A 12306-nucleotide genomic window follows, 5' to 3' on the forward strand; every position below is an offset into this window, starting at 1 on the left:
ATCTATATTGGTGATGTGACGGGACCATGGTCATCTTTGGGGCTCTTCCACCCTCTTTGATATTCCACCTGTCAGATAATCAACATTATTGAAGTAGGAGACAATTTCTGTAGCAGAAATTGTGTCTTGCTACCTGTGAAGCAGTAAACTGAATGACAGCTGTGCTAGAGCAATACAAGATGTATTTTCCCCAGCATCTTGGATACTTGAATTATATTTAATTCTATTTTTATTACTGATATGTTTGCCATCCTGAGCTCCTTGGGGAAGAAGGGTGGGAAATGAATTCAGTAGACAGATAAATAAGGGGATATTTCCACACACCCCTATCCTTGAAGGCATTTTTTGATAGACAGCTGGCAGTGGACAAGAGTATAGAATGCATATTTAAGAACTTTGCAATCCCGTGAAGGTTAAAATAACACCAGTTATAAAGCAGTGGCTGCCAGTGTCAGCAGTTGCCTGGCTAAATGCCCCACTTCAAAATACAATAAAGTTTTAGTAAAATCTGTAAGACCTTTCTTCATTAAAATATTTTGGGTCAGTGCTTCAGGAGCTCTGAAGGTGGTGCCAGATACCTGCAAACATGATCATTTGGTATTCTGTTCAGATTATATCAAGATTAAAGCTTGTCTCGTTTAGCAAATGAAGCTACGGTATACTTTGTTCTCCTTGTTGTCTCCAGCAAGTTGGTGCCCACAAATAAAATGAAGAAACAAAAGTTTGTGTCTTAAGAAATCTCCCACTGATGAGATGCACATTGAAATCCAATACCGCACTTGAAAAATAAAGGCTGTATTCTATAGTCTGTATAAATTTATGCAGAACGGCATATTTGCATAACATACTGGCTTTCTTTAGTGATGAGGAAGGACAAGAAACTATGGATTGCATTGAATCTTAGAAATCGTACATGGCAATTCTGCCTTCTGATTTTTCAGCAGGCACTACCCACAATCTTCCAAGCAGATATATGCAACCATAATAACGATAAACATACATTATTTTTTTTAAAGGTTGGGATTTGCTGGATTCTGTTGTTCCTGTGGAATTACATTATGAGTCCTCTTGATGTCCTAACATTGTGCAATGTTGAGTGCTGAAAAATCGCAGTACATTCAGTTCAATTACTGCCTTGTCAGACAGAACATACATCCAGTCAGCAGAAAAATATCATGACTAAATGCATGTCTCAGTAATACTGTGTGTTCCCTTTCCTACAGTCTTCATGGTAAGGTGTTAGTTTTGGATTATGTTATCAGCAACCTTCTCATTTACTGTCATACATATTTCAAAATAAGTCAGTGAGTGGCGTCCTGACGGGTTTTTTTTTTTTTGTTGTTGCTGTCAATGCTTCACTGCATTAGGACAATGAACCACTATGTAAATGCTTTGATACATACCACTGGAGACCCAGCAACAGCAGTCTGTCCCTTCCTGGTTAAAACCATATTACTTCTCCGCCCTTGCTGTTTTTTTACGTCTAACAACACTCAACCTGTTCCCATAAGTCATTGAGAAAGATCTGGTGGGAAGTATTTTTTGATTAATGATCCCAGGAGAGTGAATTAAACTGACACTTGTATCTGCTATCAACAAAATGCCCATAAATTTATGCTGCAAAGGCAGTTTTGCAGCAGCAAGTTGCATCCCCTGTGCATCAAAGTGGAGAGTAAGATCTGCCCCTTTCAAGTGTCCTCAACCATCGTTTTTTTAGGGGGGAAAGTAATGGTACATGAAGCACCAGTCTCAGTAAATAAGGGCGTTGATTTTAAAAATATTTTAATGCTGTAGCCCCCTTTATTTGTTGCAGTGCAGGCTTCATTTACTGAGTGATGCCTAGACTTCTTGGGCTCAAGACATCACCGTTGATACAAGGGTCAGCAAGGCCAGAGTTACAGGCCCGAAGGCTTTACTCACAGTGCCCCTTTCCATGCATAACAGCAAGGTACTACTGCCACAGTTTATGGAGCTCAAACATGGACAGGGTTTTGAATCCTTTGAATGTACAGATGCCCTAGATTTTCTCTTATCTTACCAAGTTTCATAAAGGAGCTAGTTCCTTAGGAATGGGAAAACTTGGAACAGGAGTTTAAGAGCTAATGTGAAAAGTGGACAACCATAGCTTCCATTCTTTCTCCTGCTTCGTTCATCTATCCATCCTCAAGGGCTCTTGCATACACACATACTGCACTTCATCTTTTCAGGAATGGAGAGCAACAAAACCCTCCCACACTCTGCTTGCTACCATCTTCCCTCTGAGAGTACTAGACACTGCTTGACCCTAGTCAGGGAGCCTCCCTCCTTGTGGGACACCCAGCCTGCTCTGCTCGTTCCATTTCTTTCACCATCAGAAAACAAAGAGATCTATAGGCAATTAGGTGCACATGAGATAGCTGGGAAGCCAAGCCCAGAGCTTGACACCTAGAGCCTTGTTTTGCAGTACCGCTATGCTCTGGTTTGGGTCTCTACTAGTGGCAGGAAAATGTGTATTGGCCACAAAGAAGGGAGGTGATTCATAGAAATGATACAACACGTTTAGAACTTTAAATCCTTATTTATTTTTTTACAAAACTTGTTTTACAACAAACAATCTGAAAAGAAAGGTATGTTCTGTGCAAATAGCACTGTGTCATCCTTGGGTAAATGACCTGTTGGGAGATTTCACTATCTATAGTTTCTTAGATTTTCCCCATCCTTGTTTTCTTATTTATATCTCTCTTTAAGTTTGCCACAAGGGGAGGTGGTTTTTTAGTCTCATACGCTGCACTTCGTTGCAGACGACATCCTTTGATGTGAACGATGTATGGCAACAGAGGTGGTTTACGTACTGTCAGTGCTGTTCCTTCAGGAGTATAGCATTTGAGATGTACTTTGTGATTCAGATGAGCTGTTACTGCAACCCAGCCTGTGCAGAAGAAATACCAAAACATGTATATAATTAAACAAAATGAAATCAGAACATTGGATTTGCTGGGTGAACAACTCCTTGAACAAAGCAGGAATATGTCAAATTTCATTTTTCAGTATTAAGACAAAATATATATTTAGATACTCTTTTTTTAGGGCCTGTCCAAAAATCTTTACACTCAGTAAAATCCAAAGAACTTGATAAGACATTGAGAAATTGGGAACCTCCCCCCCCCCCAAAGTCTATTACACTACACTAGCTCTCTGGTTATAGTCATCATCGGGACAAAACAAGAAGTACCAGGGCACATAGCTACCCTGCCCAACACAAGAAAACATTTGCAGAAGTTACCAGCAGATGAAAGCTTTATATCAGCCACTGCCTCAGTACTGCCAATTCCTTCCAACATCACATCCTGATGGACAAGTGGCGGGAATTCTTTCATTCGTTCTTCACCTCCCATAGGAACCTTGTATTACAAGCCAGGGATTAAACAGTAAAAAAATGAATAACTCTTCATTTACATAGTAATGTAATTAGCAAATTATAAAACAAGTGGCAGGTCAAGTCGGGGAAATAAAGCCCAATGGTTGGGGACAAGTTAACCAAGAATAAAGTAGGCTGGCAGCCAAGCAAGCAACAACAATAATAATAATAATTGCATTTTGGGATTTTATTTTCATTATTTTTTAAAACCACTTTGATTCGTGAGAAAACTGTTACAGATGAAAAAGGAAAGAGAAGACAGGATTGAACAAGAACAGATCAAATAGAACAAAGGTGTAGAAAGGAAATCGGTGGGGCTTACTTTTAAGTAGACATTTACAGAACTGCTCTGTTAGAAAAAGATAAGGAAAACGAAAATGGAGAAAGAAGTGAGATGTGGTTGAAACAGAGAAAACCGCAAGCTGAATGGCAGAAAAGAGAAACAAGAAGTTGAAGGTAAAAAGCGAGGGAAAAGATTACTGCAATACACCAGATATAAAATAAGACTGATAATTCAAGCAGGACTGTCAAGTATTAGAAGAAAGGGTTGCTTTAAGAGAGTTTTCATGTTTAGGGGTGCATTCTCTCATGGACAAGCTTCTGTGGCACACATGCCAATGGTGGGATTACAAGGCCTGAAGGATAGCATTTGGCCCCCAAACCAGAGGTTCCTCACTCTTGATTTAAAGTGGTGTCTTCTCAAAATGGGGACATTGCCTGGACTCTGATCCTTAGTGCGCTTTAAGTGTAGATCACAACACAGTTTTTTAAAGTAAAAAAACCAGAATGTGTGGTCACACATAAGCCTCAATTTCTATGGATATTCTGGAATGAAATGATGTGTTCAACTCCATGCAACTGCAATATTCAGTAGACTTAAAACCACATCGGATGGGTTCACTCATTCTATTTAATAATCTTTTTATCCCTGGGGGGTCCTCCCCAGTTCCAATATTGTCTCTTCCCTTAGGAATCGTGGACTAATCTCACTGACCACTGTAAACTAAGATGTGTGAAATGCACTTTCTCTTGATTGCAATCAAGCTTCTGTTTGAACTTTTCAAGATGTCTGATGGTGCTTATAAGATTTAGGGTGAACAAAAGGAAGTAACTTCACACAGCTTTGGCTATATTCCAGTTTCTTAGCACTACTTTAGGTATTTCCACCCCAAGTAAGGCCTAGATTGTAAAGTACCTTGTTAGAAATTTATATACATTAACAGCAATAAAATTAAAATCTAAGATATCTCCGGTTGTTGAGATAGCACATCTTGCAATGAGGCTGTTCTATAGTGTGGCTTTAACAGGGAATAATCTTTTTGCAGTAGTGCTCACAGAATGCTATTTAATTCTATTATCTTCTTTGCTGAGATTGGATAGAAGCAAAACAATGTGAAGTATTATTTCTTTCTTGCATAAAGTGGAAGACCACCAAGATACGGAGAACTCATCTGAGACAATGCAGTCATGGTGCTGGCTAAGAGCAGAACAAAGCCTGCCTTGTACTAGACCTAAGAGGCACAATAATGAATGGCTGTGGAAGGAGAAAGATCACAAGGCATTAGCCCTCATAGATTCTCCAGTGGTAGAGACAGTACTGGCTTACCTTCAGTAATGTTTGACCTGCATGTTTTTGATAGACAGCATCTGCTTTTTCTACTGTAGTGATGTGCACAGGCAACAAATTAGAGGCCACAACAGAAAACCAGCAGGACTGGTCTCCCTAAAGAGTAATAAAGCTGAAAATGAATTGTCTGAAATAAATTCTATTAAGTTTAAAAGACCAGTTTCATCAATAAGCTTAAAGCCATCTTTGCTAACAAGAATTCTCCATTCTCTATAGTTGACTGTGATTTAGTGACTGAAGGCTGGACAGACCTGCATTCTTATAAACATTTCCAGATCCAGTTACTAACAAGGGACTGGAGAAACAGGATTTTCAGTCTGATAATACTCTTTCTATAGTTATTCCACCCTTGCCTTTTATTTTAATATCCAAACAAAAAACATAAAGCCCTTAATATAATGTTTCCAGTTTGGGAAGAGATATTTTAAGATTCAGCAAACAAGAAACACAATGTATTTAATGAACAATTTAGCTTAGCTGTGTTATTTTAGCTTTCTTACAACATGATACTCCAAAACTTTGGAAACATGCACACATACACTTTTTCATACAAAACAGCTGCAGCTTGTTTTCCTTTCGCTCAGTGAAGATGCAGGCAGCTTATTCTATTTCAGACATACAGAGCTTGAAAATAATTGCTGAAGAACTGAACAACAGACATCACCTTATTGAATATTCATCCTCATAACTTGTTAACAACATAGTAACAGTAAATCTTGAGAATATAAACAATGGAAACTCAATCCTTTTGTTAGCCCAGAGGTACTGTCAGAAACTGGATCTCTACCCAAAGGAAAACATATGACTTGAGGCATTTAGTAGCTCCCTATCAACCTCTGGTGGTGATGTCTATGAAGCCCAAGTTATTTATCACTGCTGAGGGAAGAGAAGGAAAAATGCTCATTCAAGTTGCCAGCTCTCAATCTGGAACATACCTCACACAGTCTTTTCAACTGCAGTCATACTGTGGGTTAAATATGCTTCACGTTGAGTGTTTTCGGGTTGCACTCCGCGGTGACCCAGAAGTAACAGAACGCGTTACTTCCAGGTTTCACCGCCCGCACATGCGCAGACGCTCAAAATGACGTGACACACATGCGCGGAAGCGGCAAATCATGACCCGTGCACGTGCAGACGTGGGTTGTGTTCACTTCAGGATGCGAATGGGGCTCTGGAACGGATCCTGTTCGCATCCAGAGGTACCACTGCACACTCTATATAATACACATTACAAATGAGAACTTTGAATCAAGTTCAGAAGAGCCTCTGTCTTCTTTACCTGCAAATAATCTATGCGTCCCAAAGCACCTAGAAACAACGTCATCCCAGGCTTAAGCACAAAGGATCTTGGAACAATTGCACAGGTTGGCAAGACAAGCTTGACTTCTTTCTCCTTCAGCAAGTTCAAAACCTAAAACCAAAACAGAGTCCATTACATAGATGAAACACATTTTCATTTTTCATACTTTGAGATTTATAGGACAGCTTAAAGTTATTTCATATGCAGTTGACAGGAAAAGTGATTATATAAATCATGTTTTCAGGCCACTGATAGCAAGACGGCACTTGTCATCTAAATGCTATTCAGGTGCAGGAATGCATAGCTATTTGAGGCAGAATTAATTAAAAATGTAATACACAATGGCCTTAATCCAAAGAAGCCATGTATATGCATGCTACGGTGATGTAGCTCTCTCTAAATACTCTACTGGTAGTTCAGTACGTTCAATAAACCTTTAGATTTCATTTATTGAACAGCAGCTTCCAAGAATACATAGCCAACGGTTTAAACGGGTGGAGTGTCAGAAATAACAGGGGGAATGCTAAAATTCAGGCCAAGTCCCTGAATTTATGTGAAACAGCTCTTTGGATATCTACTTGCTCAATTTATTTCACTAGCTTGAGTAAATTCTGCAAAGGATCACCAGCAACATATTTTGCAGATACCCAGCTAAAAACAGCAACGCAAAGCACAGAATCATAGAACTGCAGAGTTGGAAGGGGTCTCCAGGGGCATCCAGCCCATTTCCCTGCAATGCAGGAATCACATTAGTTGTACATACTAATTATCATCAAAGGACATATTCAGCCAATTCAACTAGATGAGCCCCATAATGTGTATTTCATCATCAGGGCAATTCAGCTGCCCTGTAAGGATCTCCCTTGCTGGAACAGAGGGCTATTTTTTCACATGGGAGAATATGGGTAGCATAATAGAATTTGTACATTGGTTCATGATGCAACAGCATATCATTGCTGCTCCACTCGACACACATTCCAAATTTAATCATACATGGGCAAAGTTATTGGAAACTGAAACAAAACCCATCCACTATACACATTCAACCAACTCCTGGCCCCCTCTGAATGAAGGCTTCAAAGTTGTCCGTGTAATCAACAGCTACTCCTAGCAAACTAGATCAAAGACAACAATTTATTTTATAGAGAGCATCAAACAAAAATCAATCATTCATTACCAGGTCTGACAGAGAGCTGTGGGAAGCTTTTGCTAAATTCTGAGGTATTCTTTTAAAGTTGCCCAGCTTTGAACCAAGCAGATGTGCTTTGTACTAAATAAGCAGTTCATTAAGTAGTCTTAATTTAAAAAAATTTCCACTCTATTATTTCAGACCTTCCCTCCACCCAAATTTTCTTGTGCCAGGTTGGTTTCCAAAGTGACTTCTGTTTTAGCTTTTCTGAGCTGTATGCACACAGGCACAAACATACACAAAGTCACTAATAAAGGATTGCGGTCCAGAGCTGCTTCTACCTTCATCCAGCTTTGGGTTTCTTTCATCCACTTTTTTTTAACCTTAGAAGAGTGAGTTATAGGATTAATTTTACAATGCAGGGGACTCCCCACTTACGAAGGGAGAGTCTAAGTGAAATCATATAAAGTGGGGAGCATTTTCTAAACACCCTTTAACCGCCCTCTCTGCCACTCTCTCTTCAATCCATAACAAAAATACTCTATCCAAAAATATCCACAACTAGCCTGGAAGCTCTGGGTCTGTCTGGAGGCTATGCGGGAAAGCAGCTGCTCCTGCTGTGCTACCCCATACACCAGATGTTAGGCAGGGGAGCAGAGCAGCCTCAACAAAGCCCCACTACACCTCAGGTCTCTTTGCGGTTTCCTCTGCCCTCACTGACATCCTCTTTGGACTCTGGGAAGGGTGTCCTTGCAAGTCACCAGGATTCTCCAGCTTTCTCCCACCATTTCCTAGTATGATTCTATTTATTTAATTATTTCCTGGCGCTGCACACAAGTAGAATGCGCATTAGTGGGGGGGGGGGGGGTTCCTGTAATCAAGGGAAGTCTCTCAGCCACTTAAAACTGGACATAAAATTCACTCAAATGTTTTTTTCTTTAAAAAAGACTTCAGAAAATGCTTCTGCAGTGCTTGAACAAGACCTCACACAATACAATAATGAAGTTCTACAGCAGTTCTGCTTCAGCTAACACAAAAGATTGTGCATGCTCCTGCTCAAGATTTTATACAACAGGGTTAACATTGTTTGATTTAGTGTCACTTTTTCACATAATGTTCTAGTGGAAGACACTTTTTGATCCAAGCCAATGCCTTTCCTCTTCTCAGTCGTATGTAACAAATTTCTTAAAAGTAGAAGCGTTAACTTACACAACCATCTTTAACAATCCCTGGAGTGTCATAGAACCAGCGAGCGTCTTTCACTTCATTGTATGTGAGTTCAACTTTCTTAGTAGCAGTTACAGGTGGAACAGAAGGTTCTTCCTCCATACCAAAAGACAATGCTTCAGCATCAAACTCAATTTCACAATTTTTCTTCAGCTTTTTTGGCACTTGAAATGTTCTCCCAATTCTTCCTACATCGAAAGAAAAAAACCAAATTATATTGCTTTTCTTCAGTTAGTAGTTTTTGTCCCTTACAAACTTCTCATGATCCAGCTTTCTGGAGGCAGCAGCATCTTAACTGAACTTCAACATATAGAGCTAAGGCCACTATTTCGGATTAAATTGTGGAATGATATGCTGATATGAACTATGTATTTGACCACTGTACATAACCCCTTCTCTGCATCCCCTCTGCATTTACAATTTTTCAAAAGGTCACAGGATCATATAATTTGTATACTGATTTTCTGGCACGTGCTTAATTATATTTATGATTGTTTCATTTATTCAATTCTGTACTTTTCTGGGAATACAATCAAAGCATTTATTACAAAAGAAAACATTTGTGGGCCACTCCAAGTATGACTGATGTTGGCTATCACCTTAAGAGTTAAGATCTCACTCTGAAAATACTTATTACAGTGTACAATCACCTTTTAGTCTGTCCTCTGGTGATTAAACTAAAGAACTGAGCCAGTCTTCTTACTGTATCCTCTTTTAAATTGTAAATTCTCTCTCTCACTTGACTAATCTGTCCTCTATTATGTTCAATGGGAACCAGGTAAGCATATATAGAATTACAATCTTAGTCCTAGATATTATATAAATTAAAACAAGTACAGTTGGGGTGATAGGCAACATTAGTCATACTTAGGACTCATATACACTTACTCTTGTCCCATTGCTTTCTTCTGGGGAAAACTGCTCTTTGGCACTTACATCAGCTGCATAGCTCTCAGAAAGTACTCACCTATTAAGTACCCTTGCTTTTTGAGGATCGCAAGCTGCTTTTGCTCATCTTCACTGAGTTCTTCTTCCATTTTCTCTGCATCTGCCTTTAGTCTTGCTTCCCTCTGGAATATTCTGTAAGGTGTAGGATTAATAATTGGAAATTTCAGGAGATTCAAGGTCGTTCCTAGAAAAACAACAACAGAGGATTAAGATTTTAGGTAAGTATAAGCAATGCTAATATGGCCCCCAAACTATTATGGGACATAATATAGTAATAAGAAATGGAGAAAACTGATGGCAAAAACTTGTTCTGCTATTTCTTACATTTTGACAACCCATCTTCTCTAGAGCTTATATTTTTATGTTGTGAACCACCCTGTGATCTTAGAATGAAGGGCAGTATACAAGTGTAATAAATAATACTAGTAAATAACAGAACTGGCGTAATGGCTGAAAGGTCAAATCATGAGGCAAGAGGTTCCCAGTTCAAACCTCATCTCAATTCATGCCCTTATGAAGTGGCCTGGCTTTAGGCATATTATTGTATCTCAGACTCATTCCCCAATATGTGTATGACATTGGCTTGCTACTATTTTATTTTTTTTAAAAAAAAATCTATACTGTTTCTCACATTAAGTCTTGTGGCAGTGTATCTCAATATTAAAATCAAAACATTAAAATACCGGAAGAAAATACAACTGAAAAACTAGGGAAGAATTTAGATGCTGAGATCAAGCACCAGCAAAGGCCTCAAAGCACAAATGTTTACCAAAGATGCCTAAGCATCATAAGACTGCATGCCCATACAGTCTTGCTAATTCAAGGTTTGGCTTAAGAGTGTCAGGCAAATGCAGATCTCAAGTGCTATATAAAAATATTCAATGTTATCTAATTTGTTCATGTCAGAGCCTCATAGCTCATGCACTCCAGTGCTTCAGTCTTCCTCCCGTCCACATGATAGTTGACTTATGTGTGACTGGTTTCAGAAGAGTAGCAGTGTTTCTCATTCTTGCGATAATATGAGTCTTATGCCAACTTTTTAAAAGCTCATAAAAAGTCTAGTGTGGCACGATTTTTTGTTAATATAAGAATTTAGTACAGCTCATCAACAACCACTGATTTGCTGGTGTTTAAGGTATCACATGGCTGTGTAACAGGCATGGACAGCTATATGTATGTTGGACAAGGAACAGGTATTGACTTTTTTATCATCTCCAGTATTTCTGGAAGAGCATCACAGCATTACATTACTCAACCATAAATGATGTTCTATGTGGGCTTCCTTAGGTTGCCCTAAATAAGTAAAAGCGCTTCCTCTGACCTGACCTGGCCACGGTGAGATTGTTGCCCTATTGATCACATCAGATGCTTTGGACTTGCAGTAATCCGAGTGCAGGAGGGCATTGAAGAGGGTAGACTTCCCAGTATTAGTGCCTCCCACCAGGTACACATCCCCGTTGAACTTCCAGGAGCGCTGCAACTTGGAGATCAGCTCTTCCACCCCATAGCCGGTCTTGGCACTGATGAGGTGCACATCCACCACACGCTGCTGTTTCTGCGGCGACGTCGGGCTGGGCTTCGCCAGGTCCACGAGACCAGCGCCAGCGCAGATCTCCAACAGGCGCTCTCGGAGACGGCTCAGGTACTGGGGCGAGTCGCCGGGCAACAGGTCCACCTTGTTCCCCAGTACGAAGAGGTGCGCCTGGCTGCCCACCAGCTCGGGCAAGTCGGTTGGGATGGAGTCGGGCAGGTCCAGCACATCCACCATGCAGAGCACCAGAGGCGGGCGGCCGTGGCGAGGAGGGCTGCGCAGGGCGGCGCTCACCACGCGGCGGTACTCCTCCCGGGGCATCTGCACCTGCAGCGCCTGCTGGTGATGTACCAGCATCCAGCAGCGCTGGCACACAGCTCCCTCCAGCGCCTGCTGCCGGCGGGTCGCCCCTTGCCCATCCTTCCCTTCCCTCTCCTCCTCCTCTCCCAGCAGGCTCCGGTATTTCTCGCTGGGAAGGTACCCGGGCACCGCAGGGTCCCGGCAGTGCAGCTCCGCGCCGCAGCCCGAGCAGCTCACTCCGCTCGACGGCACGGAAGGGTCCGGGTGGCCGCTGGGCCGGTGGGCCTCCCGGGGCGGCTTCGGACGACGCCGGCTTGCGTCGCCGCCGCTCCCGGGCTGGTCCGGCTCCGGCCTCCCCTCAGGCTCCCGCGAGTTTCCCGCCTTCGGCAGCCGCGGCTCTTCCTCAGGGACGTACTCGAGGAAGACGAACTGCTCTTCCTCCTCCTCCTCCGCAGGCGGAGCAACCGCCGCCGCCGCCGCCGCCGCCGCCGCCGCCCCACAGGGTCTGAGGGGCTCCTCCGGGCTCCGGTAGGCGGGGAAGCCGCGGGTCTCGGCGCGCAGACGCAGCGCTCCTCCGCCGCCCCATGGAGGCCGCCGCCGCCAAAGCTGAGGGAAAGCCAGCAGCGCGGCTCGCCTCAAGCCGTTCATCGCCCCTTCAGGAGAGGCCGGGGGAAGGCAAGCGGCGCGTGAGGGAAAAGGAAGCGAGCGAGCCGGCCAGAGCGGCTCCGGCTCGCGGTCCTCCTGGCGCCGCGCCCCCTGTCGGGGGAGAGTTGGCGTTTCAAATTGAGCGCGCGCCGTCGGAGGGGGGCGGGGGGCCGCCCTCTTCCATATACAGTAAAGTGGTTGG

At 42.4% G+C, this 12306-nt stretch overlaps 1 protein-coding gene across 1 annotated transcript; it reads right to left on the reverse strand.

Annotated features, from left to right (window-relative positions):
* Positions 1 to 2537: 2537 nt before the first annotated feature.
* On the reverse strand, positions 2538 to 12172 carry NOA1 (nitric oxide associated 1). The gene is made up of 7 exons (XM_083718907.1): positions 10955 to 12172; positions 9648 to 9812; positions 8663 to 8868; positions 6304 to 6435; positions 5004 to 5120; positions 3263 to 3380; positions 2538 to 2908 (listed from the first exon to the last, which is right to left on the reverse strand). Exons 1-7 carry the CDS (start codon positions 12105 to 12107, stop codon positions 2682 to 2684), a joined length of 2118 nt encoding a protein of 705 aa, XP_083575033.1. The 5' UTR covers positions 12108 to 12172; the 3' UTR covers positions 2538 to 2681.
* Positions 12173 to 12306: the final 134 nt, after the last annotated feature.

Source organism: Podarcis gaigeae, assembly GCF_964106915.1.
Source record: "Podarcis gaigeae genome assembly, chromosome: 17".
In the NCBI taxonomy this organism is placed as follows: domain Eukaryota; kingdom Metazoa; phylum Chordata; class Lepidosauria; order Squamata; family Lacertidae; genus Podarcis; species Podarcis gaigeae.

Coding starts and splice junctions, on each gene's coding strand:
- NOA1 (XM_083718907.1), bottom strand. CDS start 12,107: ATGAACGGCTTGAGGCGAGCCGCGCTGCTGGCTTTCCCTCAGCTTTGG. Junction 8,869..9,647: donor AAAGCAAGGGTACTTAATAG/GTGAGTACTTTC, acceptor CTTTCGATGTAG/GAAGAATTGGGAGAACATTT. Junction 6,436..8,662: donor GGATTGTTAAAGATGGTTGT/GTAAGTTAACGC, acceptor TTTTGGTTTTAG/GTTTTGAACTTGCTGAAGGA.